General features: G+C 43.8%; 1 protein-coding gene across 2 annotated transcripts in view; it reads left to right on the forward strand.

The window, feature by feature from the left end:
- Nucleotides 1-5,907, forward strand: part of Stk35 (serine/threonine kinase 35) — a 30,607-nt gene extending 24,700 nt beyond the window's left edge. Inside the window, exon 4 of one of the 2 annotated variants that reach the window (XM_021149590.2) lies at nucleotides 1,832-2,029. Coding sequence is in view for 1 of the 2 variants with exons in the window: in XM_021149597.2 (XP_021005256.2) it covers nucleotides 1,832-1,908 (77 nt within the window). In the remaining variant the exon portion in view is untranslated. Of the gene's footprint in view, nucleotides 1-1,831 lie in introns of both variants that reach the window. The other variant, XM_021149597.2, reaches the window with a different exon arrangement.
- Nucleotides 5,908-27,073: the final 21,166 nt, after the last annotated feature.

Below are 27,073 nucleotides of genomic sequence, written 5' to 3' on the forward strand. Positions count from 1 at the left end.
CTGATCTATGGCATAGCAGAGAGTTGTTAGGAGTCATGTCATTGCTGCATTTCTTTTGTTTGTTTGTTTGTTTTTGTTTTTGAGACAGGGTTTGTCTGTGTAGACGTGGCTGACCTCGAACTCAGAAATCCGCCTGCTTTTGCCTCCTGAGTGCTGGGATTAAAGGCATGCACCACTATTGCTGCATTTCTTTAGCAGAACAATAGTATTTGGTTTTCCTCTAGGCCCATGGTCTGCCTATCTAGTCCCAGGTTCTTGGCCACCAGAGAAGTGTCAGGCTTGGGTTCCATCTCATGGACTGGACCTTTAGTCCATGTGGTTATTCCCACAGTGTACGTTCAATTGTCACACAAGTGTATTAAGCAAGCAGGTTACCATTGTAGATCACAGGGTTTGTAGCTGGCTTGTGCTTCCCTTTCTGCTTTGGTAGCATGCTTAGTATCATGAAAACTTGTCTGTTTTTCATGTTTAGGGGTGAAGGTTCTAGTTAGGCAGGCCCAGCTTGACTTGTGTTCACAGAGATATGTAAGTGTTATTTTCAGCAATAGGCCTTCCCATCAGTTTGTAGAAAGCAACCAATATCCTTGGCAATACCCTGGGTTGTTGGTGGCTTTCCCTGACCCTGCAGACAGTAGGCTTGATGTGTCTAGAGAACAAAGAAGCCGCTGAAGGGTGGCAAGTGTGCAGGAAAGGACCTGTGTAGGTCAGTCGTCTAGGGAGAAAGTAAACCGTTTGAAAACTTCAGAACATTGCTACGCTGATGACCTGCTGTAAGACAAAGCTATACTTAGCTATGTTCTTAAATGGCTTAGAATATGGGGCTGACCCAAGGCTAATCTCTATAGGCTTTTGTGTGCTAGGTTTCCTTGAAGGGCAGCTTCTTGTTTTATTCCTGAGGCCTCACATCAGAGCACTTCCCAAATAACAGCCAGTGCTCATGGGACCAGGATCAGGCATTCTTCTAAGTAGAGTGTGTGTGTGTGTGTGTGTGTGTGTGTGTGTGCACAGTTATATGTAATGATGTTTCAGGTAATAGCAGACAGTACACAATGGTGGTCCAATAAGTATACTCTGATATTCAGACAGCTCTACATTTATTGTATCATTAAGCTATGCACAGCTTAGTTTATGTGATTTGTAAAATCTCTTGTGACATAGGTTATAAGACTAAAGAACAAAGGGCTTGAATTTGTACAGTCAGCAGGCAGAACGTAATAAGACACAGTTTTGTCTCCAGAACACTTTCTGAGCTATAACCCCAATAGATGATGCTGTGGGCAGAGTGGGACCTATCACTTGGTTCTGAGAAACCTTGCTCTGGGTCTACCTGACCAAGGGGTGGGTGGGTGGGAAGAGGAGGATGATGTAATGTGGTCTCTTTAAAACTTGTTGCTTAACATAGTGTATGTAGGTTCTCGATGCTGAACACTATTAGCAAAATCTTACAGGGGCTGCTTTGAGGCTGTAACAGCAGTTATTGATTAGAGTGGAGAACCAAGACCATCAGGGTCGTCTGGGAGAATGGCCTGTCTGGAATGGGTCCTGTGGGGTACAGGGAAGCTGGAGTTAGGAAAAAGGTATAGGATTTGGGATCAGCTTGGTAGCTAGAGCCAACATACCTTAGGTTCCCCCTTCCAGGTCTTCCCTTAGTCACAGAGCCTTGGAGACACCAGTTTCCTTACCTGAGAAGGTAGGTAGAAGCTCAGCTTACTTCATGAAAGTATTTAGAAAACAGTGTACACTGCTTTGGGCTCAGTTTGGTTTGGGTGTTGGCTCTATCCCTTCACCCACTGATCCAATGTCCATTCCTTGCCTGCCTTCTGTTTTCCAGGTCGATCCTTCGGGACCCACAGTTTCATCGTGTCTCGGACAGGATGGCAGAGGGTACAGGTGGTGGTGATCTCCTGACAGCTGGACCTCCCACAATGTGAAGCTCATGCTTGGGCTGCCCACTCTACCCTTCTCTTTCTCCTTCAGTAGAATAATAATTGTTTTTCTAACATTAAACCATCAAGACTTCTGAAGAGCAGAAGGCTACACTCTGGACAGGCACCTTTTTATTGTTTTTGTTTTGTTTTTTTAAGAACATTGAATGTGGACAAAGCTTATGCATATAGTCACTGTTAATCTGTTAATTTCTTAAGTTAGGAAGCAGTTTTGGTTTTCTCTTTCACGTTCTGTTTTCTTTCTTACACACATCTCAGTTCTGCTTTAGCACCCCACTTCCCACAGAATTCTGTCTCCCCAGAGTTTGGTATTTCTCCTGGAAAGGGATGCGAACAAAGAGCTAAGGAAGCAGCCTCTGAGTTGCCTCCCCCAGATGTGGGAGCTGCTGGACTCCTTGGAAGGGCTGGTCCTGGCCAGCCCTCAAGCCTCAGACAGGATCAGAGATGAAGAACCTCTCAGAAGAGGAACACCAGGGGTTGGCCCGAGGGACTCTAGAAAGAAGACCTAAACCATGGGTTTGGTTCTCGTTAAGTTCTTGAGAGTCCCAGGCCACACCAGTACTCACTGTAGTGGGCATTGCTTCCCTCTTTTGCCCTTTCCAACTGGGATCCCTGAGGAAAGAAGCCAAGAGTGGTCATCCCATCACTTGGGGATTAAGAGACTCCATCCCCACTCCTTGCAGAAGCCTATCTTCTACCAGGACTGTTGTGCCAACCCCCTGTCAAACTTGGTCTTCCTTGGCCTCTTGTCACTACTATGAGGCCAGTACCTTTCACCCTCTCCTCCTGGATTGTCTTCTCTGTGTGCTACAAGTCCAGCCTGTCACAGACACTACCTAGGTCTCAAGATCCAGTTTTGATCCTTGCAGAGTACCCTTAACTGGCTGTTGACATCATTTCCTCACAGTGAAAGGTGTGCCCTGTATACCAGGATCCCTAGTGTCACCACTGGGTGACACTGTCAAGCGCCATCTCTCTTACCCCCAGGGACTTCATGTTAGGTGATCAACCTCCATGTCACTGTTGTCTGATGAGCAGAGAAAGGACCTGCCTTGAAGAGGGAGGTCTGAGGCAGATGGGAGTGTCCAGGTGGCTAATAGAGGCCATGTAGCAGCTAGCCATATAAAGCACCGCGACCTATATCCCGAGACGGCTGCACAACCTCCTTGCAGTGTTCTGACAGCCTCCTGAGGGAAGATCTCCCTCCAGCTGCCTCATGGACCCACCATTCTCTCTGGTGTTGCCCTCTACTTAGATGCACCTTTGGTTGCTCCAAAACGTTTCCAGACTTTTCACCTTGTTCTGGCCTTGTGGGATGGGATCTCTGGACAAGGAAAGAAGGGATCTGTGTTCATTCTTGTTTATACTTCCTAAACTAACACAGGGTGGATAGAGAAATAAGAGGTCAGGGGCAGCTTTCCCTCAAGCAGGGGTCCCTTGTTCCTGCAGCGTGGAGAAAGGCCAGCACAGCTGACCCTGACAGCTGGCCCTGCTTAGTTAGCAGCTCTGTCCACGTTTCTCTTTCCAGCCTTCTCGTAGGCAACTCAGCACCAAAGTTTCTTTCTCCTCTTGGCCAGAGGTCAGCTGCTGCTCCTGTGGGTACATGACTGCAGGTGAGAGCCCTACCTTGTGCTGCACTGTGATAGCATCTCGTCTCCTTGAGTGACTTTATAAGCAGCCTCCTGAGCCTAATCAGAGTGGCCCCTGGGAGAGTGGGAACAGCGGTGTCCCCTAAGTGCAAGATACATTCCATTTCTGTTCTGCTGCCCTCCCTCCCCTTGGGTGCTGCAATCTCTTTGTGCCTGAGCAGATGGGAAAAGCAGTCTCTGAGCTCAGGACCCCAACTCTTCCTGCTCTAGTCCTGCTCTGGGTTCCTGATAAAGGTTCACTATCTGTCTACCTTATTTTTTTCTTTCCCATCTCTAACCAGGCCTGGGTTATAGTGCTTTCCCACTGTACGTACTTTTCTTGGTGTCAGTGTAGCCTCTGCAGGTTGCAGGTTGGTAGCCTAGTGAGGGGTAGCCTGCTTCCCTGTACCTTCTCTTCCATGACTCCCAGCTGCTTCTGGCCTGGAGATTGCACCTCTTTCTCTGGCTCCAGTGAGAGCCAGGTCTTGAGCCCCAAGTGCCTCCCCCTGCTGTTTTCATTCTTCCTCCCTGTAATCCCTGCTTACCTATCACCTGCCAGCTAGCTGCAGGCTGGCCCCAGGACATGCTTGCTGTGCTGTGGCTGGTGGGTCAGGACCCCTGTGGGCTCTGCAGTCTTCTCAGAGTCCAGCTCCCTGTCTCTTTTGGAGATGGACATCCTTTTCCTCTGTTACTTCCCTCTTCTGCCTCTGTCTGGGGTGCAGACTTGCCAGTAGAAGCTCTGGGGCATCTGATCTCGGGTGCCTCCAGGTTTGTTAAATCTGTTCACATTCTAGAAGTTTGCAGAACTCTTAACCTTTGTCCTTTTGGGGGTGGTGGTGAGGATTGCCTGTTGGGAGACTAGCCTGGCCTCAGTTCTCAGTTCTGAGCGCAGGATAGATCATAGTGCCTTACTTATTCCATTGTCTTCCCCTGTCCAGACTCAGCCAGAAGCAGGTGGCTGTCTTCTGGCTCATTTTGTCACTTATACTCACAGTCTCCCACCTGTATATAGCCACAGGGGAAGGAAACCTGAGCCCCCAGCCACCTCCTGTGGGCTATAGCCAGACACACACCCCTCTCGCCTGCCTCCGTGGCCCTCACAGCAGCTTTAGACCAGGACCAAATGCTGCTGCCCACATATGCACACTGCCTTTGTTCCTCCCTGTTCTTAGCTCTAGCCAGGATGACACTGACTGCACCATCCAAACTGGCACCAGCTAACCCCCTCTGGTCACTGGAGACCAAGGTTCGGGCTCTAGCCTCACCTAGCTTAGGGGCACTGGGGCAGGGAGTAAGAACTCCAGTCCCACCTTGTAGGGTTTGCCCTTTGGCTGCCTGAGGGATGTTTTAATGTTTACTTAAAGAAAATACCCTGTTTACAGCTGGAGGAGAAACGCGCTCACACTAGGTGAAGGTCTGACTCTGGATAGGGCCTGGTCTCCTTTGTGGCACTGCCAGTAGTAACTGCAGTGGTGGTGAAGGCGGAGAAGCCCGGAGGGAGCAGAGGCTCTTGACTCACTCCTCTTCCTAACCCTGTGGTGCTGAGACCACTCCCTGTTTTCCTCATAGCCTTCTTGCCCCACGGTGTCATTTTCTTCCTCCAAGATTCTCAGCTCTAACATATCACTATTTTAGAAAACCAGTGTTTTGCAGCAATAAAGTTATATTGTTTTGTGTGAATCTTATTCCAAGAAAAGGAAAAGAGCATTGTGGGAATCTGTTGATGCTATTAGCTGTTTACTGTTTGAGAAGATAGCTCGGAGGGATGGATGATATGGCTTTTAACCTTTAAGTTTCTTGAAGAGTGGGAAGAGCAAGAGTTTGACTGCTGTCCTCCCAGGAGGGACTGTACGGCCCTCGCCTTACTCTGATGTGCCCCTTCCTGCCCTGCCCACCAGGAGCTCTTCCAGCTCTCTTCCTCCCACCCCATCTGGGGGCACTGGGGGGCTCAACTCTAGGCGGGTCTTTGGGTTACCCCTCCCCGTGACTGGATCTCTCTCCCTATCAGACAGCTGCTGGGAGCCCACCTCCGAATTGGCTGAGATTGCTGCTTTGGCCCTCCAGGCCAGCAGACTCTGGAGGCTGAGGCTTCTGCCTTCTCTGATTCCGAGCTCGTGCACACAGGTCAGCACAGGCCCGACTTTGAGGGAAAGGAGCCTTGTCTGGACACATGCAAGGAAGGAGAACGCAGTAGGTACTGGCATCTTGGCTGATGTCAGTATCCACAGCCATTACTGAGGGCCAAGTCTGCTGCCATTCATTGTTTCATTGCCTAGGGCCCCTAGTATTGGGGAGAGTACCAGAACAAGTGGGCCTTTTTTTTTTTTTTTTTTTATTTATTTTTTTTTTTTTTTAATCCAGATGAGATCATAGGAAGAAGGAAACCTATTTAGGGGATCCCCCCCCCCCGCCCCACAACACTTTTACCCCAAGGGCTCCTTGCCGTCAAAACTGGAGGATATTTCAGTTACTCTTAATGCTCATGTGGGTCAAACTTGGTTTTGAGGGAGGTTTAAAGCCAGGCACAAGGTTAGTTTCAAATACTAGTTAATCCAATTTTTTTCCTTTTTTTTTTTTTTTTTTTTTTTGCACAGAAGCTGGTAATATAGGACCTATGTGTGAACAACTTTATATGAATATTTTTTGTACTTGGCTTACTTGGGTTGTTATGATAACATATTTAAGTTCCTTGAACACTGTGGATTCCCCCTAATGTGTATGAATGACTGAAACGTTGTAAATTAAGGGACGTTTGTGTGAATAAAGTTATTTGATGGGGTCAAAAAGCCATACACTATTTGAAAATGAGTGTTTTGTGATTTTTACTGCCACCATATTATGATTGGGATTAAGAGTCAGAGCCTGATCCCTGGCATCTCTGACGACTTGGACTAGCTGACCTGCCCTCAACAGACCAATTAAAGTAATAATGAGAAGCTGGCCAGCTGGGACAATAACAGCCTTAATGCGCCTCTGTCTTTCCATGTGATGAGGAAGTACCAGAGCTACCTTCAGAGCAAGTAAAGATCCCATGCTGGGCCAGGTCTCGGCCAGGTCCTCTTCCTGAAGAATCACCTTTGGGATTCTAGGAGTCTGGTAAGCTGAGCTCTGACTTTCTTGGCACTACTGTGCAGCACTTGTTGAAGCTCTCCTGTCTAGTAAAAATTAATGGTTGGCATACCTCACGCACACACCCCACCACCACAACACAGCATTTTGGACCTTACCCAAGGAGATCTGTAAGTCTCAGAAGAAATAACAAAACAAAACAAAACGTGAAAAGAATCAGGACTCTGGGATATGTGTTAGAGGAAAACGCTTCTGACACAAACTTAGACTGTGTAAACTCCATTTTAGATCCTGGATTTAGGGGACAAAGCCTTCTGGAAAGGATCCTTGACCTTGGTAATGAGTTGGCACTTGAAAAATGTAAGCACAAGTTTAATGGGGTTTTATGTTTGTTTGTGTGTGAGAGTGTTAAGATTTTCATTTAGAGGCATGCACCACCAGACCTGACTTTTGTTAGACTTTCTTTTGAACATTTCCAATAAATGCATTTTTGCCATATCCCCTTGTAGTTAGTTGAGTAGGTGAAATGTAGATGTCTACTTCCGGTGTCAGAGAAAGGGAGGGAGAATAGCCAACAGATTCTTTAGATTCTATTCTGACTCACTGATCCAGTAAGGAGGTACAGGCCCCCGCCTGGCAAGATTAAAGGAGTGTGGGTCAGCTTTGCTGTTTACTGGCTTTCATTGGTCACTTCTCTCCAACTTCACTTTCTCACCCAGAGCAGTAAATAGCCACACAGTAGGATGGCTAAAAGGACCAAAGGCCTTTTACAGGAAAAGCAAGATGCCCCTACTCTTCCACCAGCATTCTCTCCCCAGCCTTGTCTCTGACACTGGAGTTAGGGTAGTATTCAAAAGGGAAAGAGGAGGTTGTGAGGCGTTTGGTCATTGCTAACATGAAGATGAGACAACTCTAACACAGTAGCAAAGCACTATGCTCCAAGGACTAGAGAGGTGTCCTTTAGACCCTCTTCCCAAAGATCTAAAACACCAAAACTAAAACTTGACAGGTTGGTAAAACGCGAAACAGAAGCAACTTAGCAGGGTGTGGTGGTGCACACCTTTCTTAGCAGCACTGGGGAGATGGTGACTCTGGGTTTAAGGCCAGCCCAATCTGAATAACGAGGTCTAGGGTGGGAGTGGAAGTGGCAGCTCAACAGGGGAAGGGCTACTCAGCTTAGTTTAAAGGTTGAAAATGCAGGTGCAAAAGCTTCAGGCAGCTGATGACATCTACAGAGGCGGCAAGGAGAAGCCTCCAGGATCACTGTGCAGGGCTTTCCACATCCATTAATGTAATCAAGAAATCCTCAATACCCAGAATCCCGTTTTAGTTGATTTTAGAATCTTATACTGACCTCAACTCTACTACTCCTTGTCAATGACACAATACGTTATTGTAAAAAGCACTCAAACCCAACTTGAAACGTCTCCCTAGTTTCCAATTGGTGTGTGTGTCTGTGAGAGAGAAATAACATGTACACACACGTGCATTTTGTCAAGCCACACATGGAACTACTAAGCCACCTCATAACTGACCCCCTCCCCTATAGTTTAACAGTTTCAATGCTGTAAGAGTCCAAGGTTTTAACAGGCCTTCAACTTAGAATGGCATAGAAGGGAAGATTCCAGGGGAAACAAGGAATTCGGTCATGCTAAGACCTAAAGCCAGCACAGCACATAGCAAAATCTGCAGCTCTTTACCTAGTGTCTGAGGCTGTGATGAAATTGATCTTCAAAGAATATAGTTAGCCACATCCCTTCAGCTCTGAGGCTTCTCCAGTCCATTTATACAGTTTGCTTTGGCTGACATCCCACAGTCCTGACAGCTCCAATATCCTGGTGTGTGTGTGTGGGGGGGGGGCCTCCATTGCTTAACCTTCATACTTGTACACAGCCTCTGAGGACCTCTTTATGGGGATTCTGACTTTGTCACAGATTACCTGGTCTCAGCCACAATGACTCCTTAGTCTTGTGTGTGTGTGTTTTTAATTTTTTTTTTAATTTTTTATGCCTTCAAAACCAGTACCTCATTGCCAACAGCTTGGGCTGGAGCCTCTTGGGGACACCTTTTTTTTTTGGTTTTTTGAGACAGGGTTTCTCTGTGTAGCCCTAGCTGTCCTGGAACTCACTTTGTAGACCAGGCTGGCTTCGAACTCAGAAATCTGCCTGCCTCTGCCTCTCGAGTGCTGGGATTAAAGGTGTGCGCCACCACGCCCCGCTCGGGGACACCTTTACTATAGTTCCAGTGCACCATAGGTTTCCATAAATGTCACTTTCAAACAGCTACAGCATTTTGCTGTCTTCATATTCTCTGCCCCAAACAAGCTTGTTCCCACACCTTTTCCTCTGCCAAACAAACAAGTCTGTAGTCTTTACACTGAGCTTTACATTCAGCTTCTTAGGATATGGACAAAATGAAACTCGGTCACAATCTCACATGGAAGGTCCCCAGCCCAGCTGCAGATAGAAGTTCCCCTCAGAACCTCATGAGACGGCCTCCACTGTCTGGGTTTCTCAGCAGTTTTGTCTTCCAAGCTCCCATCCGAACAGCCCATTCTGCTTTTAGCACTTGAGGGCTTTCTAGTTCACATTAAAACAGTTTCAAAGGCCTATGAACCACAGGGTTAGGGTTAGCACAGTGCAGATCCCACTTGGTGCCAATTTCTATCTTGGTCTCTTTTTCTGTTGCTGGGAAAAAAAAAAAAAAAAAAAAAAAAAAAAAAACAACTTGAGAAAGGTAACTTAAGGGAGCAAGTTCACAGTCGTAGCTGCAGTCCACATGGTGGGAGGCTGAAGAAGACGACCACATCCACGGCCAGGAGGGAGGACAATGCATGCTCGCAATACAGCTATTTCTCTCCATTGTCTAGAACTCCTGCTCAGAGAATGGTCCCACCCAAGCTGGGTCTTCCTACATCTACTAACAGAAGATAATCCCTTACAGGTACTCCCAGAGACTCATCTTCCAGTAGATTCTAGATTCTAGAATTCTAGATTGACATCACTAAACAACCAACATCCTCAACTCAGTCAGTGTTCATGTCAGTGGAAAGAGTTATCCAGAGCCTCACTAATCCTGCCCCCACCCACCCCCAGCTTATGTTTGTTGATCAGGGCTTTAGTGGCTTGATAAATATTTGCTTCCAGCCTACTCACTGCTCTCCAGGAGCTTCTGTTCCAGAGGAAAAAAATGGGTGAATATAGGCACCTTGGTCTGGCAAGGCCAGACCACGGGGAGACAGAAATGAGGCCCTGAAACAATCTGGAGGGCATGTTGGAGTCTTGTTGAAGGAGGTAAGGCCTAGGTGACTGTTCTTTCCACCATACTGCCTAGCCAGAATCCCACTCCAGACCCTGCTCAGTCTGCACTCTCAAGTGCCCGGGTTTTCCTCAGCCTCTGTCTTCCAACTTGGAGCCTTGCAGGAGGTCTTCCTATTACCATATTTGATGCCTGAGGTTCCGAAGGAGCTCCTATGACATTGGGACCCATCTTGGTCAGTATCCACACAGTTTCCTTCTAAGTCAACAGAGCAGGCCACACAGTGGCCCAGAACACTGTAGACTTTGCAGCACTTAGCATTTCTTCTACTTCTCAAGCCTTGCCACCCAGCATCCTCTCTGTCTCTGCTTCAAAGGCATCTTGGCTTTCCTGCTGTCTCGAAGCACCCTGAGCCTTTGTACACCTTTTCCCTCCACCTGGAATACATTTGTATTCCTGCTTAATAGAGGTGGTCTATTCATGCCATCTAAGACCCTTCTTGACGTATTTAAAGAAACAAATCCCCACCATCACTGGCTCTTCAACATGTCTCATTTCTCCTAAATCACATTACTACCAATGCATATATATATGGAGCCCCATCCCAACTGATATATCTACAACACAGCTTTTTGAGCCTAAGACTCGGGAAACATTGTAGGAGAGGGGACAGAAGGATTATAAGAGAGCCAGAGAACAGGGAGTTTGCTGTAATACTGTGTCTTGAAGGGATGCCAGAAGCGCCAGAAGCTACAGCCTCACCAATACAACTGTCTAGACAGGAGCTGAACAAGGACAACAATAGACATGCTAACCCTGATGCAAGAACGCTCGTGGGACCTCAGCCCTACACGAGAACAGACAAGGAATTCTGGGAGTGAGAGAAATAGTCTTCTTCAGGCAAGAGCACACCAACTCATTATCTAATACCAAATGGATAGCCCTGAAAACATGTGTATAAATAATATATAGACTGAGCAAGTTGTACATATGAATTTAAGAATTTATATGTATACATACATACAGGTGTAGTATGTACATACATATGTATATTAACTGAAAAAAGAGGCTAGGAATTTGAAAGAAAGCAAAGAGACTTAGGGGCAGTTTAGAGGGAGGAAATGAAAGGGAGAAATGTAATTATATTCTGTAAATAAAAAATATAAAAAAATATGTGCATGCCTTTGAAGAGTACCTGATATGGCACAGAGTAGAGAGCAGCTTGTAAGTGTTAAGTAGATGAATGAGGGAGACCCTGTGTAATCAGAGTCTATTATTTCACAATCTCAAGAAAAGATTGGGAGCCAGCAGGGCAGATTGTTGCCGTGGGAAATGAACTCAGAGCCTTGTGAGCCCCAGCCCACTCTGTCTGGCTTCATTCCAGCCATCCCCAGAGACAGGAATGAAACTTAAGGATATTACCAGATGCAAATAGTGAGACTACAGTTTAATTTCTTTCACCTGGATCAAGGGTCAGCCAGCTTGTTAGAGGATAACTAGTAAATATTTCAGGGTTGGTTGGCTCCAGGGTCCATTGAAGTTTTTCAACTCTTCTGTTGTAATGCACAACTGCCATTGAGAGTATGCACACAAATGAGTGTGCCTGAGTTCCAATAGAATTCTAGTTATAGACTGACGTTTGAATTTCCTATCTTCTCTAGGGTGTCAGCACTTTTACTTCAACCATGTAGAACCACACACCTGCCAGGCACAATGGTTCACGCCTTTAATCTCAACACTTAGGAGGCAGAGCCAGGTGGATCTGTGTAAGTTCTAGGCCAGCCAGAGCTACATAAATGAGAACTGGTTTAAATAAAAAAATATGATAAATTAATACATAAATAAATAAAACTATACACAAGAGTGGTCCAGGAGTCAAACAGACTGCTTTTATGAGCAGTCTGTGACTCCTCAGACGGGGCCAGCTCAGTGATCGTGCCAGGGTCACAGGACTGAGGATGGTACGTACCTGTGCCTGTCAAAAGCAGGGACGATAATCCAAGCCCTGAGACCTGCTTCGTGCCCACCTGGTTCCTTGGCTACAACTTGGAGTAGGTAGGAGGGAAGTAGATGCCACCTGCTGTACTAGTTTCATTCTGTTGCTGTGGCAAGTACACGACAAAAAACAACCTCAGGGAGGGAGGGTTTGTCTTGTTACACTTCTAGGTTTATAAATGAGAGGAGTCAGGCAGGAAACTGAAGCAGAGCTCATGATGGAACACTACCTTCTGGCTTGTTCACTGTCTCCTATTTAGCTAGGTTTCTTATATAGACCAGGAACATCTGCCCAGGGAATGGTACTGCCTACAGTGGCCTAGCCTCTCCTATATCAGTTAACTATCAAGACAATCCCCCTGTCTTAGGGTTTTACTGCTGTGAATAGACACCATGACCAAGGCAACTCTCATAAGGACAACATTTAATTGGGGCTGGCTTACAGGTTCAGAGATTCAGTCCATTATCATCAAGGCAGGAGCATGGTGGCATCCAGGCAGGCACCGTACAGGAGTAGCTGAGAGTTCTACATCTTTATCTGAAGGCTGCTAGGAAAAGACTGGCTTCTAGGCAGCTAGGACAAGGGTCTTAAAGCCCACACCTACAGTGACACATCTACTCCAACAAGGCCACACCTTCTCCAAAAAGCCACACCTCCTAGTAGTGCCACTCCCTGGGCCAAGCATATATAAACCATCACATTCCACTCCCTGACCCCCTTACCCTTGTTCAAACACATGAGTCTATGGGGCCATATCTACCCATAGCATAATGCAGATAGATACATTTAGTCCAACTTCTAAAATCTCTATAGTCTATAGCAGTCTCAGCAATGTTAAAAGTCCAAAGTTCAAAGTCTCTTCTGGATTCATCCAGTCACTTAACTGTAATCCCCAAAGAAGGCAGGAAACCAGCCAGACAAACTCCAAACTCTGCATCTCCATGTCTGATGTCAAAGCAGTCTTCAGATCTCCAACTCCTTTTTTCATCTTTGTTAACTGCAACAAAGTTCTTTCTCCTGGGCTGGTTCTACTCCGGTAGTAGCTTTCCTCAGCAGATAGCCCATGGCTCTGACATCTTGAATATCCAACTTGAACATTGCAACTTCAATGTTACAGCTTCTTGTTTCAGTGTCTGGGATCCACACATGATCTGGGCTCTTCCAAAGGACTTGTATCATTTCTCCAGCTCTACCCTCTTTAGCACTCCAGGCTCTGTTTGACTCCACTCCACTGGTGCTGCTGTTCTTGGTAGTTATCTTATAGTACTGGCATCTCCATTCACTGGGGTCTTCTGCTGCAACTGGGATCCACCATTAGCCTTTCTCTCATAGGCTGTCTTCATGGTGCCAAGTCTGAACTTCTTGACATGGCTCCTTCAGTCCTGGGCATTCAACTGCAACTGAGGCTGTGCTCACCAATGGCCTTCCCTGGCCTCTCACAGCGGGCATATTTTGCCTAGCAGGGCATTGCTGTAGCACCAGGAACCAGTGCGGAGTATTCATTGATGTATTCTACCCTAGCTGCAACGTAGCACTTTCCATCACTGTGAAAGCTAGGGATAGAGTTTGCTGGTCAGTTCATGATCTCTCTATGTCCTGCATACAACATGTGTCTTCAGCCACAGGATTTTAGCCTGTAGATGTGAGGGGCAACCAAGAGCAATGGCAAGAGCCTGTCTTGTTTTGAACGACTCAGAAACCTCCAGGACAAATAACTCATAGGGAGGTGACCTGCGCCTGGTGTTGAGTTTCACCTAATAAGCTATGTCCTCTGGGAGCAGAAATTTTCAAACTTCTTTTAAAAGTTATGCTTAAATTAGCTTACAGACTAGTGGGTTTTCATAATGCTCCTTCATACATTCTTAGTTAGGGTTAAACCAGCCCCCTACCCCTCAGTTTTCCCTCCCATATCTCCACTGAAACCTGTACTCCCTGTATCCCCTACTGGCTGTTCTTCCATAGCACATGCACTCTGCTATCTCCTCTTACTATTTTTTAAAACTTGGGTCATAAAGTTACGTGTTCCCATGTAGCTTCTTCATGTGCACTTGGTTAACCCTTCCGTGTCCCTCATTTCCCACCCACATCACTTCATGAATGCTTAGACCCTTCTGCCTCATCTCTACTTTCATTTCACCTATTTCACTCTGCCCGCCTTTTAAAATACCCCTCTCCCACTGGCCTCTTACTGGTTTTCTGACTTCTACATTTACTCCACACTAAAACACAAAATACAAGGTTCAAAGCTATCACCAACATATAAGGGAGAACACCCAACATGTGTCTTTCAGCGCCTGGGTGACATTAGCAAGTTAAAACAACAACAACAACCCAACAAATCCCAGTTCATCAGTTTCATTTTTTCATTATTATGCAAATTTCATTATTTCATTTTTCAAGAAGCTGACTAGTATAGTTAGTCTGATGTACATGTAGCACACTTTTGTTTTCCATTTGTCACTGATGAGCATCTAGCTTGATTGAGTTTACTAGCTCTTGTGACTAGGATGGCAGTGAGCAGGAACGTGCAAGTATCTCTACAGTAAAATACAAGGCTCGCAGTCTATACCCAGGAGTGGTGTAGCTGGGTCATTTGGTGATTTTCTAGGTTAAGAGACCTCTAGACTAATTACCCGAGTGCCTTTACTGTAACCTCCTACACTAGTGACAAAGTTTCCTCTTCCCCCACACCCATGCATTTGTCGTCCTTCTATCCCTGCTGTTGGCCATTTGGAGGTGAGAGGGGTTCTTAACATAGTTTTAATTTGCATTTCCCTGATGGTTACAGGTGTTGAACATTTATTAAAGGATTTTGAGAACATTCTGTTCCATTTCGTAGCCCAGTTTTTTAAGTTAAATAGGTTTTGGGTTTGTTTATTATATATATATATATATATATATATATATATATATATATATATACACACATACATATTAGTGTTTTGTGAGTGCCTTGTATCTTCTAGATGGTAATCCTCTGTCACACGCATGTGTGGCACAGACGTTCTGCCTTCCAGTGGACTGCCTCCTCACTTGATGGGCTACTTCCTTTCTGTACAGAGCTTATAGTTTCATGAAACCTCACTTGTCAGTTGCCAATCTCACTTCCTCAGGAATCAGAGTTCTGTTTAGAAAGCCCTTGCCTGTGCCTAGAATTTGAGGCTGCCCCTACTTTATAGTTAGCAGGTTCAGGGCACTAGGCCTCATGGCGGCCCTTCATTCATTTGGGGTGGTTTTTGTCGGGTGAGAGGTAAGAGTTTGGTTTCATTCCTCTGTGTGTTGACTTGCAGGTTTCCCTGCACGGTGGCCAGAAGCAACTTAAGGAAAAAAACTTTATTTTGGCTTATGGTTCCTGAGAGTTAGTGGGAGAGGAGGCATGGTGACAACAGACGCTAGGGGATTGCATGTCAACAGTATAGAGGAAGCAGAGAGAGTGGACTGGAAGAGGGACAAGGCTGTAAACTCTCAAAGTCTGTCCCCAGTAACAGGCTTCCCTCCGCAAGGCTGCATAACCTTTCTTCTCCTTCCTTCACCCCCTCAGACGGCACCAGCACCTGAGGATCAGGTGTCCAAGTATGGGAGCCTCTGGGTGGCATTTCTTATTTAGACCACACCTTTCTTTTATGGAACTGGAAAATCTAAAATAAGTGGACGAATTACTAGACAATATAGTAAGCATATACACAAAATGAAACCTACACGAGATAAACAGATCCACATCCAGCAACGGGAGCAAAACCACAATAGTCTCAAGAACAAACAAAACGGTGGGACCAGATGGAGTCGCTGCAGAATTCTACCAGGACCTCAGAGAACCAGCAACAGCACTGTTCTAATTATTCCATGGAATAAAAAAGGAAGGAATGCTTCCAAACTCTCTTTATGAAGCCAGTATATACTCTGGATCCCAAAACCTGATAAAGGAAAAAAAAAAAAAGAACGAAAAGGAAAATTACAGGCAAACTCCTTGATCAATAAAACAAAAACACTCAGTAAAATACTGGCAAACCTAATGTAAGCTCATACAAAAAGTCCATGTGCCACGGTCAGCTTCACAGAAGTTCATCGAAGGCTCACCATACACAAAGCCATGAATACTGGCCATCATCACGTTACTGGATTAAAAGGCAGAAAAACAGGATCATCTCATGAGATGCAGAAAAAGCCTTTGACAAAATCCAATTTTCCATCATGAAAAGGTCTCGGGGAGGCTAGGGATGGTGGGGATCACTAACTAAACGTTTTTTTAAAAAGGCTCTATATACATATCCTGTTAAACACAAAACCCCGAAGCATTCTCACTAAGATCAGGGCTCCCGTCCTCTCTATTCCTTTTCAATTTAGTGCTTGGAGTCTTAGCCAGAAGGAAATGGGAAGGATACAAATAGAAAGGAAGTCAAAGTGCTGCTTTTTGTAGATGGTGATTCTCCATGTGAGATCCTAGAGACTCCTCTTCTACAGTTAATAAATGCTTTCAGCAAAGTAGCAGGCTAATGGCCACAAAAATAACATGAAAGACCTGTGAGCAAACCTGGCCCAGGAAGTGAAGGACTTGTAGAGCTTAAGATCCTGAAAGAAGACACCGAGGAAGATACTGCAAGACGGAAATGCCTTCCATGCTTCTGGAGGGGAAAAATCTATATTGTGAAAAGAGCCACCATACCAAGCCTACAGATTCAGTGCAATTCCAGTTAAAATACCAAGATCTTTTTTTCATAGACACAGAAAAAATATTCTCAGAATTTATAAATTTGACATAAAAGACCAAGGGTAGTCAAAGGAAACCTACAAAATAAAAAGAACACTGCTGTAGGCACACCATACCTGATTTCATATACTACAGAGCCATAGAAATCAAGGCAGCATGTTACCAGCACAGACACACACATCATCATGGTAATAGAAGAGAGGAACCAGATATAACTCCATATAACTACGCCTACCTGATCTTTAACAAAGATGTCAAAAGTACATCGAGGAAAAGACAGCATGTTCACAAATGGTGAAACAGAAGTAACCAACCCAAGAGTTCTTAAAAATATGTCTGCATGGTATTCTGAATATCAGCCCTTTAGTTTCTAATAGTATTGGTTTGCATTTCCTCTTTCTTTTGGTTAATTTGTCTAAAAGTTTGTCAATTTTATCTTTTCAAAGAACCAGCTCTAAATCAACCTTTCTTTCTTTCTTTCTTTCTTTCTTTCTTTCTTTCTTTCTTTCTTTCTTTCTTTCTTTCTTTCTTTCTTTCTTTCTTTCTTTCTGTGTCTCTGTCTCTGTCTCTCTTTCTTTCTTAAGATTTATTTGTTTTATGTATGTGAGTACATTATGGTTCTCCTCGGACACACCAGAGGAGGGCATCAGATCCCATTACAGATGGTTGTGAACCACCATGTGGTTGCTGGGAATTGAACTCAGAACCTCTGGAAGAGCAGTCAGTGCTCTTAACCGCTGAGCCATCTCTCCAGCCCTCTAAGTTTCTTTGATTCTTTGTATTATTTCTTTGTTGTTTATTTGATTTCATTTGAGCAAAGTTCAGCCCATATTTGATTAGCTCTTCCCATTACTCTTCTGAGATTTGATTTGTTTTTATTTTTTAAAGTTAGTAATTTGAAATTTCTCAAAGTTTTCTATGCATGGGCTTAATGCTATATGCTTTTCTCTGATCACAGCTTTAATTGTGTCCCACAGATTTTAGTATTTGTGTTTTCATTTCATTCAATTCTAGGAATATTTTTATCTTTTTCCTGGTATCTTTAGTAACCCAATTATCATTCGGTGGTGTTTTATTTAATTTCCAGGGGTTTATTTACTTTCTGTGGATTTTTTTTAACATTTATTTACTTAATGTATATATGAGTACACTGTAGCTGTCTTCAGACACACCAGAAGAGGACATCAGATCTCATTACAGATGGTTGTGAGCCACCATGTGGGTGCTGGGAATTGAACTCAGGACCTCTGGAAGAGCAGTCAGTGCTCTTAACTGCTAAGCCATCTCTCCAGCCCCTTTCAATAGTTTCTATTTAAATTTAGCTTTATCCCACTGTGAGAATGCAGAACATTATTTCAGTTTTCTTTTATTTGTTCAGACTTATTTTGTGTCATAACTGATTGGTTTTGAAGCAAGTTTCATATGCTGCTGAAGAGAATGTGTATTCTTTACGGCTTGGTGGAATGTTCTGTGGATGTCTGCTAGGTCCAGTTGACTTGTGGTTTCATTTCTGCCAAAGATTCTCTGGTTAATTTTAATCCAGGTGACCCGTCTATTGGTGATACTTTGGTTTTAAATTCTCCAACTCTCACCATGTTAGGATTAATCCAACACAGTGGATTAATAACTTACACCTTATAAGTATTTCTTTTATGTGATTGGGTGCACATGTGTTTAGTGTGTGTATGTTTAGATATCTCCATAGTATCTTGTTCCTTCCATGAGTATGAAATGCCCCATTTTATCTCTTCTAACTAGTTTTGGCTTGAAGGGTGTTTTGTCAGATATTAAAATAGCTACAGCTGCTTGTTTCATAGTTTCATTTTCTTAGAATTTCTTCCATCATTTACCCTGAGGCGGTGTCAGTCACTGATGGCGAAGCCTGTTTCTGGGAGGCATCAGAAAGATGGATTGTGTTCTCGTTTTAAGCTTAATTTAATGTAATGTTGTCTATGAAGCATGTGCTGGTACCCAAAAAGGCCAGAACAGGATGTCCTGTCCCTTGGATCTAGTTAAAGATGGTTGTGAGCCACTGTATGAGTGTTGGGAAAAAAAAAAAACTCAGGTTCTCTGAAAGAGCAGCTAGTGCTCTTAACTTCTGAACCATCTCTCCAGCCTTGGGTTCTGTCTTCTTTCTCTTTCTTTCTTTCTTTCTTTCTTTCTTTCTTTCTTTCTTTCTTTCTTTCTTTCTTTCTTTCTTTCTTTCTTTCTTCCTTCCTTCCTNTTCCTTCCTTCCTTCCTTCCTTCCTTCCTTCCTTCCTTTTTCTCTCTCTCTCTCTCTCTCTCTTTCTTTCTTTTTCAGATTTATTTATTTATTTATTTATTTATTTATTTATTTATTTAGTGAGTACACTGTAGCTGTGCTGCTTACCTGTTGGCACTGAGAGTGAGTAGGTGTTGGAAGGCTCGGGTTCTGGGAACACTTTGCCTCTGGGTGTTGGGAGCAGAGTGGAAGGCAGAGGTTTAGGTCAGTTTCTCTGGGTCTGAAGATCCCCATTTGTCAGTGAGCTTGGGAGAAAGTGGACATTTGGTGCTCATGGTCTATGGGTCCCTTATGTGTCCTAGCTTTGTTTCTCAAGCCAACAGATACCCTGTAAGACACTCTGCAAATAAAGGGGTTCTAAACTCAACTATGTTAAAGAAGGCATTTGTTTCTATTTCCCTTGGGGACTTCTGAGAAGTCTTGTACCAAGTGCTGTTCCTCAGGCTTCTCAGATCACTGGTCTCACATAAAGCAGCACTGCTAACATCTCCTCAGACTCATTTCTTGAGAGAAATGCTTTAGAGTTCATATTGGGAGAGGCTGAACAAGATCATTCCTACATCTTTAAGATCCTAATGTCTTTCCAGGAGACTTTAGCCTCCCCATCCTGTTTCCTATGAGGTTCTAATCACATCCTTCTTGCAAAACCTTCAGTAATTTCCTCTACTTCTGGTTCCCTGAGGGCAGACAAAAATACTGGGAATTTAATAAACAGAGTCTAGGTCTCTTGTCTAGGTCTCAGCTTTGAGAGCACTGACCAGACAATTTGAATGTGGTAAGAACACAGAGTGGTAAGACAACATATCAAGTGTGGCACCAAGCCCACACATTCCTGGCTCCACACCAGGAGCCATGTGCTTTCATGTAGTGTTTACCTAACACCAGCATATCCCGTTAGCCTGGGCTGGAAGGCACCTGCAACTTAGTGATTCTACACACTAGATCTACTGTGAAACCACATGGGTACCAACCAAGCTGCTCTGCTTTTCAAGAACCCAGTTCCCTCATACACAAATGAAGGTGGATTGTATATGTTTGTGTGGATTGGTCACTGCTGCACAAAGGGGAGACTCCCAAACAGCAATTGCTGAAACAAGACAGAATCTGTCTTCTTTCACACACAAAACAAGAAGAAATGCAGGGCTCATATTGATTATATCAAGTCAGCAAAGTTTCATCTTCTTGTCCTCAGTTCATGTCGCTAAGGCCCCTCCCAGTGCAGAATGGATGCTGGAGCCTCAACTCGTTTCATCCTCATCCCAGCGGCAGCATAAGGAAAGAGGAGGGAAAATAGCCTGCTCCTTCTGCTTTCATAGCCCTCTGCTTTTTTTTTTTTTAAATTTATTAGATATTTTCTTCATTTACATTTTAAATGCTATCCCAAAACTCCCCTATACCCTCCCCCAACCCTGCTTCCCTACCCACCCACTCCCACTTCTTGGCCCTGGTGTTCCCCTGTACTGGGGCATAAAAAGTTTGCAAGACAAAGAGGTGTGGATTGGCTAAAAATTAGTCACATGGCCACATGTGTTGCCAAGAGCGCTGGGAAGCAAAGTTCATAATAACTGTGTTCTTAAGGTTAAAGAGTAGACATTGGGAAAGGACAGCTGTGATATTTAGCTGTCTGTGATATCAGACATCCCACTGGTTTACTAGAATAAAGGCTACTGTGGTGATACATGCATGTATCTCCAGCAGCAGGGAGGCGGAAACATGAGGATCCCTACAAGTTCAAGGTCAGCCTGGGCTACATAGTGGGTTTAAAACCATCCTAGTCCACATAGGAGAAATCCTACCACAAAAAGTGCAGATTTAGCTTCAAAACACAGCAAAACAGCAATTAAAAAGCTTCAAAAAGATTAGGTTAGTTAGAAATGAAGAAGAAAGAAAAGAAATATCTAGACCATATTCACTCTCCAGGCCTATTCCTGATCCACATTCTGTGTTTTGATCTAGCCTGATAAATCTACCTGATCCTCTATGTCTTGTCTAATCCACTGAATCCACTCAGATTTATCCTGCCCATATCCAGGCCTAGCCTACATCATCCATCCTGAGCTCTGCTCCAGCCTGGTGAATCTATCTGATCTAGTCTATCCGCATCCTCCCAATCCTGAGACCTAGCCCAGCTCTCACATCTTGTCTGCACCAGCCCCATCTATGAGTTCTGCTTGCACCATTGCCAAGCCTTGGTCCCAGGGAAATACTTAGCCCAGCCTGCTGAATCCTCTAAACCCTAGACCATTCATGCCACATCCATTCTCCAGGCTTAGCTCAGGTAGCACATACTATTGCTGGTTTAGTATGGTGAGTCCTCTGGATGCTACCAATCTCAACTTCCAGGCTAGGGAAGCACATGTGTGTACCTATGTAATCTGGTGAATCCCTGGAAACTTGAATGATCATACCAGCCAACCCCTCAAGTCTAACCTCAGTCACATGGCCTGTATGCTGGGCTAATGAGTATCCAAGACCCTGGTCCACCCACACCATCCTTTCACTCCTAGGCAAAACTTGGAGAGCATAGCCCAAGTGGATCCAGCCGTTAGTCCCATTCACCTGTTTTTTGTGTACCACTGAATTGTAGACACCTCCATTTCCCCAACCCCAAAGCAACACTGTCTTCCTAGAGGACTGACCCACCAAGCTCTCATACATGATCTGAAATAAACCAGGCTTAAACAATAAAAACACAATCAAACTTCTACTCTACAGAGGCAGCCTAGAACCTCACATCAGACACACAACCAAGGAAAGAAATTCACATGCCCACGTCTCATCATACAAACACAAACATGAAAGGCCAAGACAATAGGACCCTCATCCCTACCCCAAACCCACCAGTCCTATAGAAATGGTGTCCAGTGAGAATTACCCAGGTGAACACCAGGTCACCAAACTTTAAAAAAAAATCATAAAGTTTGTAAAAACAAAAAAATTTCAAGTTTAAAGAACACACAAGTTCTGGCAGCTTGTGATGGCTAACCTTGGTTCTAAAGTTGACTGTATATGTGATCTCGGGGCTGGAAAGGCTCAGAAGACTACTGGTTGCTCTTCCAGAGGGCCCAAGTGGGATGCCCAACATCCATATGGAAGCTTCCAACCATCTGTGCCTCCAGTTCTAGGAGAGCCAAGGCCCTCATCTATTCTTCGTGCATGCTGTGTGCACTTGGATATATGGTGCACAGACATATATGCATATAAAGTACCCATGCATATAAGATTGAATTAAATTAAAATTTAAAAAGGAAGCTGGGCGTGGTGGCGCACGCCTTTTATCCCAGAACTCTGGAGGCAGAGGCAGGTGGATTTCTGAATTCGAGGCCAGCCTGGTCTACAGAGTGAGTTCCAGGACAGCCAGGGCTATACAGAGAAACCCTGTCTCGAACTGCCCCCACCCCAAAATTTAAAATGGAAAATCTAAAAGAAATGGACATGCTTCTAGAAGTTTACAGAGGTATCCAACCACCCAAGTTAAATCAAGAAGAGATCACCATCCTATGTAGAGTGATAAAAAAGAAGAAAATTGAAACAGCATTAAAACGTCTTCTGAATAAAAAACAAGAGCCCAGGTCCAGATGAATTCCCAGTAGAGCTCTACCAGACTCTTGAAAACTATCTACAACTAAAAATTGTTAAGTTATTAAAAAAAAGAGAAAAGGAACAGAAAGAGCATTTCAAAACCAATTTTACAAAGCCATTATCATTCTAATATAAAAAGCAAGTTAAATGCACACAGAGAGATACTGTAGAACAATATTGCTGATGAACACAGATGCAAAAATTCTTAATAGAACTTAATAGAATTCTTGCAAATCGAATACATGTATATATCACAAAAATCATTACCATGTTCAAGTTGACTTTATCCTGGAGATGCAGGGATGATGGTTCAACATTTATTGCTTTGTTTTGTTTTGTTTTGTTTTGTTTTGTTTTGTTTTGTTTTGTTTTGTTTTGTTTTCTCAAGACAGGGTTTCTCTGTGTAGCCCTGGCTGTCCTGGAACTCACTTTGTAGACCAGGCTGGTTCTAACTCAGAAATCTGCCTGCCTCTGCCTCCCAAGTGCTGGGATTAAAGGCGTGAGCCACCACCGCCTGGTGGTTCAACATTTATAGTTGATAATTATTTAAACTAAGTCATGTAAATTGACTTAAAGTTTTTTTTTAAAATCACGATTTTTAGACTTAGCATCTATTTCAATAGATGCTTAAAAGACCTTTGACAGAATGCCACATGATTTCCTGACGAAAGCCCTAGAGAGAGTAGGGCTAGAAGGAGACTACCTCAACCTAGACTGACAAACCAGCAGCCAATATCCTAACTGGGCAAAAGGTTGAATCAATCCCATTACAATCAGGAACAAGACAGGGCTGCCCACTACCCCCACTCCTTTTCAGTATAGTTCTGGGAACAGTGAGACAAAGAGAAGGAAATGTGAAGACAAATTATCACTTTTTTTGAAGATATGATAATATATATTAAAGGTCTCAAAGATTCCACCAGAAATGATCAGCAACTTCAGTAAGGTGGCAGGATACAAAATCAACTTTCAAAAATCAGTAGCCTTTCTATCTACCAATGATAAACGTGATGAGAACAAGATCACAGAGGGATTCCACTTACTATACCCCCTGCCCAAATAGTAAAACACCTAGAATAAGCCTAACCAAGAAGGTAACAGAGCTCTGTAACAACAACTTTACACCGCTGAAGAGACTGAGGAGAGCACTAAAGGATGGAAAGACCCCCAGTGCTCATGGATTGGTAGAATTCTTATTATGAAAATGACCATATTACCAAAAGCCATTTGCAGATTAAATGCAACCCCACTCAAAATCCCCATGTCATTCTTTGCAAAAACAGAAAAAAAATCCCCAAATTTATATGGAACCACAAAAGACCCAACATTGCCTAAGCAGTCTTCAGCTTTGCCGGGTGTGTGTGTGTGTGTGTGGGGGGGGACCAATGCTGAGGGGGTTGGTTTATCATTCTAGATTTATTACAGAGCTACAGTAATAAAAGCAGCAAGGTACTGGCAGAAAGAGACTTGGAGATCAGTGGGACAAAACAGAAGACCCAACCCAAGTACATGTAACTATAGCCGTCCGGTACCTGACAAAGATGGCAAAAAGCACACAGTGGGGAAAAGGCAACATCCCCAACCTATCATGCTGGCGACGATGTCTGTCTACCTGTAGATGTATGAAATCAGACCCATATCTACCACCTTGTGTCTGTCTACCTGTAGATGTATGAAATCAGACCCATATCTACCACCTTGTACAAATCAACTCCAAATGGATCAAGACTTCAGTTATGAAACAGAAAACATAGGCAGTACCCTACATGATATTTGTGTAGGATAGGCCTTTATGAATATAGCTCCGTTTGCCCTGGGATTAAAGCTAACAGTTGACAGATGGCACCTCATAAAACTAGAAAGCGTGGATACATCTAAGGAAAACAGTTAAGTGAGTGAAGAGGAAGTCCGCAGGATGGGAAAGAATCTTTACCAGCCATATGCCTACAGGGAATTAATATCCAGAATACAGGAAGAACTCAAAAAGTGAGCGAAGAAAGCGAACGATCCAGTGAGGACCTGAGGAGGCTGGGGATTTGAACACAGAGATTTCAAAAGAAGCAATAAAAATGACTGTGTGGTGATGTGATATTATGAAAACATCTCTTACATTCTAAAATCTTTTACTGGATCTCGTAGCCAAAGTTAATAATACACCTTGAGGTCACTTAAAACTTAAGACTGCTATCTACTGAGTTCTCAAATTGTTTGTTTAACCTTCCTTTAAGAGAACAGTGTAACACTCAACCTTATCATGTGATCAACTTTTATGAACTAAGCTAATGTCTGGCTGTAATCTGTAAACTATGCAGTCTCTCCTACCCTTGGTCCATATGGTGCATCAAAGTTGAGAGCAACTTAAAACATCTACCATAAAGGTTGAAAACAACCATTTATGGATATTGGCTGATAAACAGTGGTATTTGATATCTGGATCAGAGAGGAGCAGAAGGAGCCATTGACTTAGTCTCTGTACAACTCTGTTAAAGATTTCTGTATTTCCTTCCCCATTACCAGCTTTCGATGCTGTTTAATAAATATAGAGCAAAGCCCTTTGTTAGGGATAGACAGACACACAGTGACAGACACAGACATAGGGATAAACAGATTCACAAGACACCCTTCAGGCAGTAGCAGATTCAGACTCTTGAGACAGACAGCGGATGGAATATACGGGGAGCATAAAGTGAGGGATTCGGTTCTAGACTCATGCTTGGATAAATGAGTCCAAGGGGAAGAAGTGCTTTGGCTTCTTTCGAAATGTGACAACTGTGTTACTGGTAACTCAGGGTTAATCACTGATGCGTATAATTCATGCAGCTAAGAAATATTTCCAAACGTTTTCATCATTCTTAGCAATTAGGCAAATGCAAATCTGAAACACTTTAAGATATAAAAAACAACTTAGACCAAATGTTGGCAAGGATACTGGGAAAAGGGAAGCCCTCGTTCACCAGCCGTGGGATTGCAAGCTGGTGCAGCCACTTTGGAAATAAGAAGTGTGGAGAATTCTCAGAAAGCTAAAAATAAATCTGCTATACAACCCAGCTATACCACTTCTTGGCATAAGCCCAAGGGACCTGACTTCCTGCTTCATAGATACTTACTCAGCCATGTCCGCTGGTCTACTCACAACACTAGGAAATGTGAACAACCTAAATATCCTTCACCCAGTGAATGGATAATGAAAATGTGATATGTAAACACAATAGAATACTATTCACCCACACCAAATAGATAGATAGATGAATAGATAGATAGGTAGATAGATAGATAGATAGATAGATAGATAGATAGATAGATAGATAGATGAAATCTACAGGCAAATGGATAAAACTAGAATGTATTATACTGAGGAGATGATCCAGACCTAGAAAGACAAATACTACATGTCCTGTCTTACTTTTGAACCCTACCTCCAAATCTTTAGATGTGAATACATATATAGAGCATGGAGTAACCATAGGGACCAGGAAAATTAAAATGGAGTGGATGGGGCGGAGAAGGAGATGAGGACTGGGGATAGCAGGACACAATGTGCTGTAAGGGGGTGGACAGGAAGAACAAGAGGGAAGTGTATCTGAGAAGATGAGAGGAAGGGAAACCCCAGAGGAGGCAGAGAGGAAGGATAAAGAACACTTGTGGGCTTCAGAGGGGGAGGAGTCCTACTGTGACTGAATGTCCCAGGGTTGGATGGTACCCAAGGGGGGGCTTCCCTTCTCTGAGGAGAAGGGGAGGGATAATGGGGGAATGGTATTTGTAAGAGTGAGACTGGGAGGAGAGGAGGGACTAGGTGCAATCAGAATGCAAAGTGAATAATTAATTAATTAAATAAATAAATAACACTAAGGATGATCAAAGAAGCCATAGGGAAATATTACTTTATATTTAGTTAAACTACACACACACACACACACACACACACACACACACACATGTAATTTAAATCAAGTTATGCCTCTTAGAATAGTAATTCTTCCTCCAAAACTCATAGATGTACAACCCCCCACTGTCAGGCAGTAGAAGCCTTCCTTGTTTGTCAGGGGACTTCATGAGACCCCTCACACAGTATAGACTATTGCCACTGACCTTGGTTGCCTTACAGAATATGAAGATAAGACTCTATTGCTGGAGACACCACACTTTGGATACAGGACTTTTGAGGAAGCCGGAAGTGACCTGGTTGCTTCCACCCTGAGGACTGGCTCTCATAATTTCAGAAGATGGTGTGCAAGCTACTGAGGGAGAGGAGAACCAGGTAGTCTCTCCCACCCAGCTCTGAAGCCTATGAATTGTAACACTGACTGGATTGGCAAGACAGCTACAGTTGTGCAATTGTGGCACCTTTATCTTTCAGGTAAATAGCAGCTATTTAGTTAGAATTAAAGTCCTCTCAAGAGGAACAGAACTTATGCCTGGTGTTGTAAGCCTTCCTTAGTAACTTTCTATGACTGTGACCAAAGCACCTAAGAAAAGAGTATGTTTAATTTGGCTTATTGTTTCAGAGACCTGGAGTCTGTAAGGTAAAGAAAGTGATAGCTGAATGCTCACATCTTGACCAACAACCACCAAGCAGAGAGAGAGAGAGAGAGAGAGAGAGAGAGAGAGAGAGAGAGAGAGAGA

This window comes from Mus caroli, chromosome 2 (assembly GCF_900094665.2).
Source record: "Mus caroli chromosome 2, CAROLI_EIJ_v1.1, whole genome shotgun sequence".
Classification (NCBI taxonomy): Eukaryota; Metazoa; Chordata; class Mammalia; order Rodentia; family Muridae; genus Mus; species Mus caroli.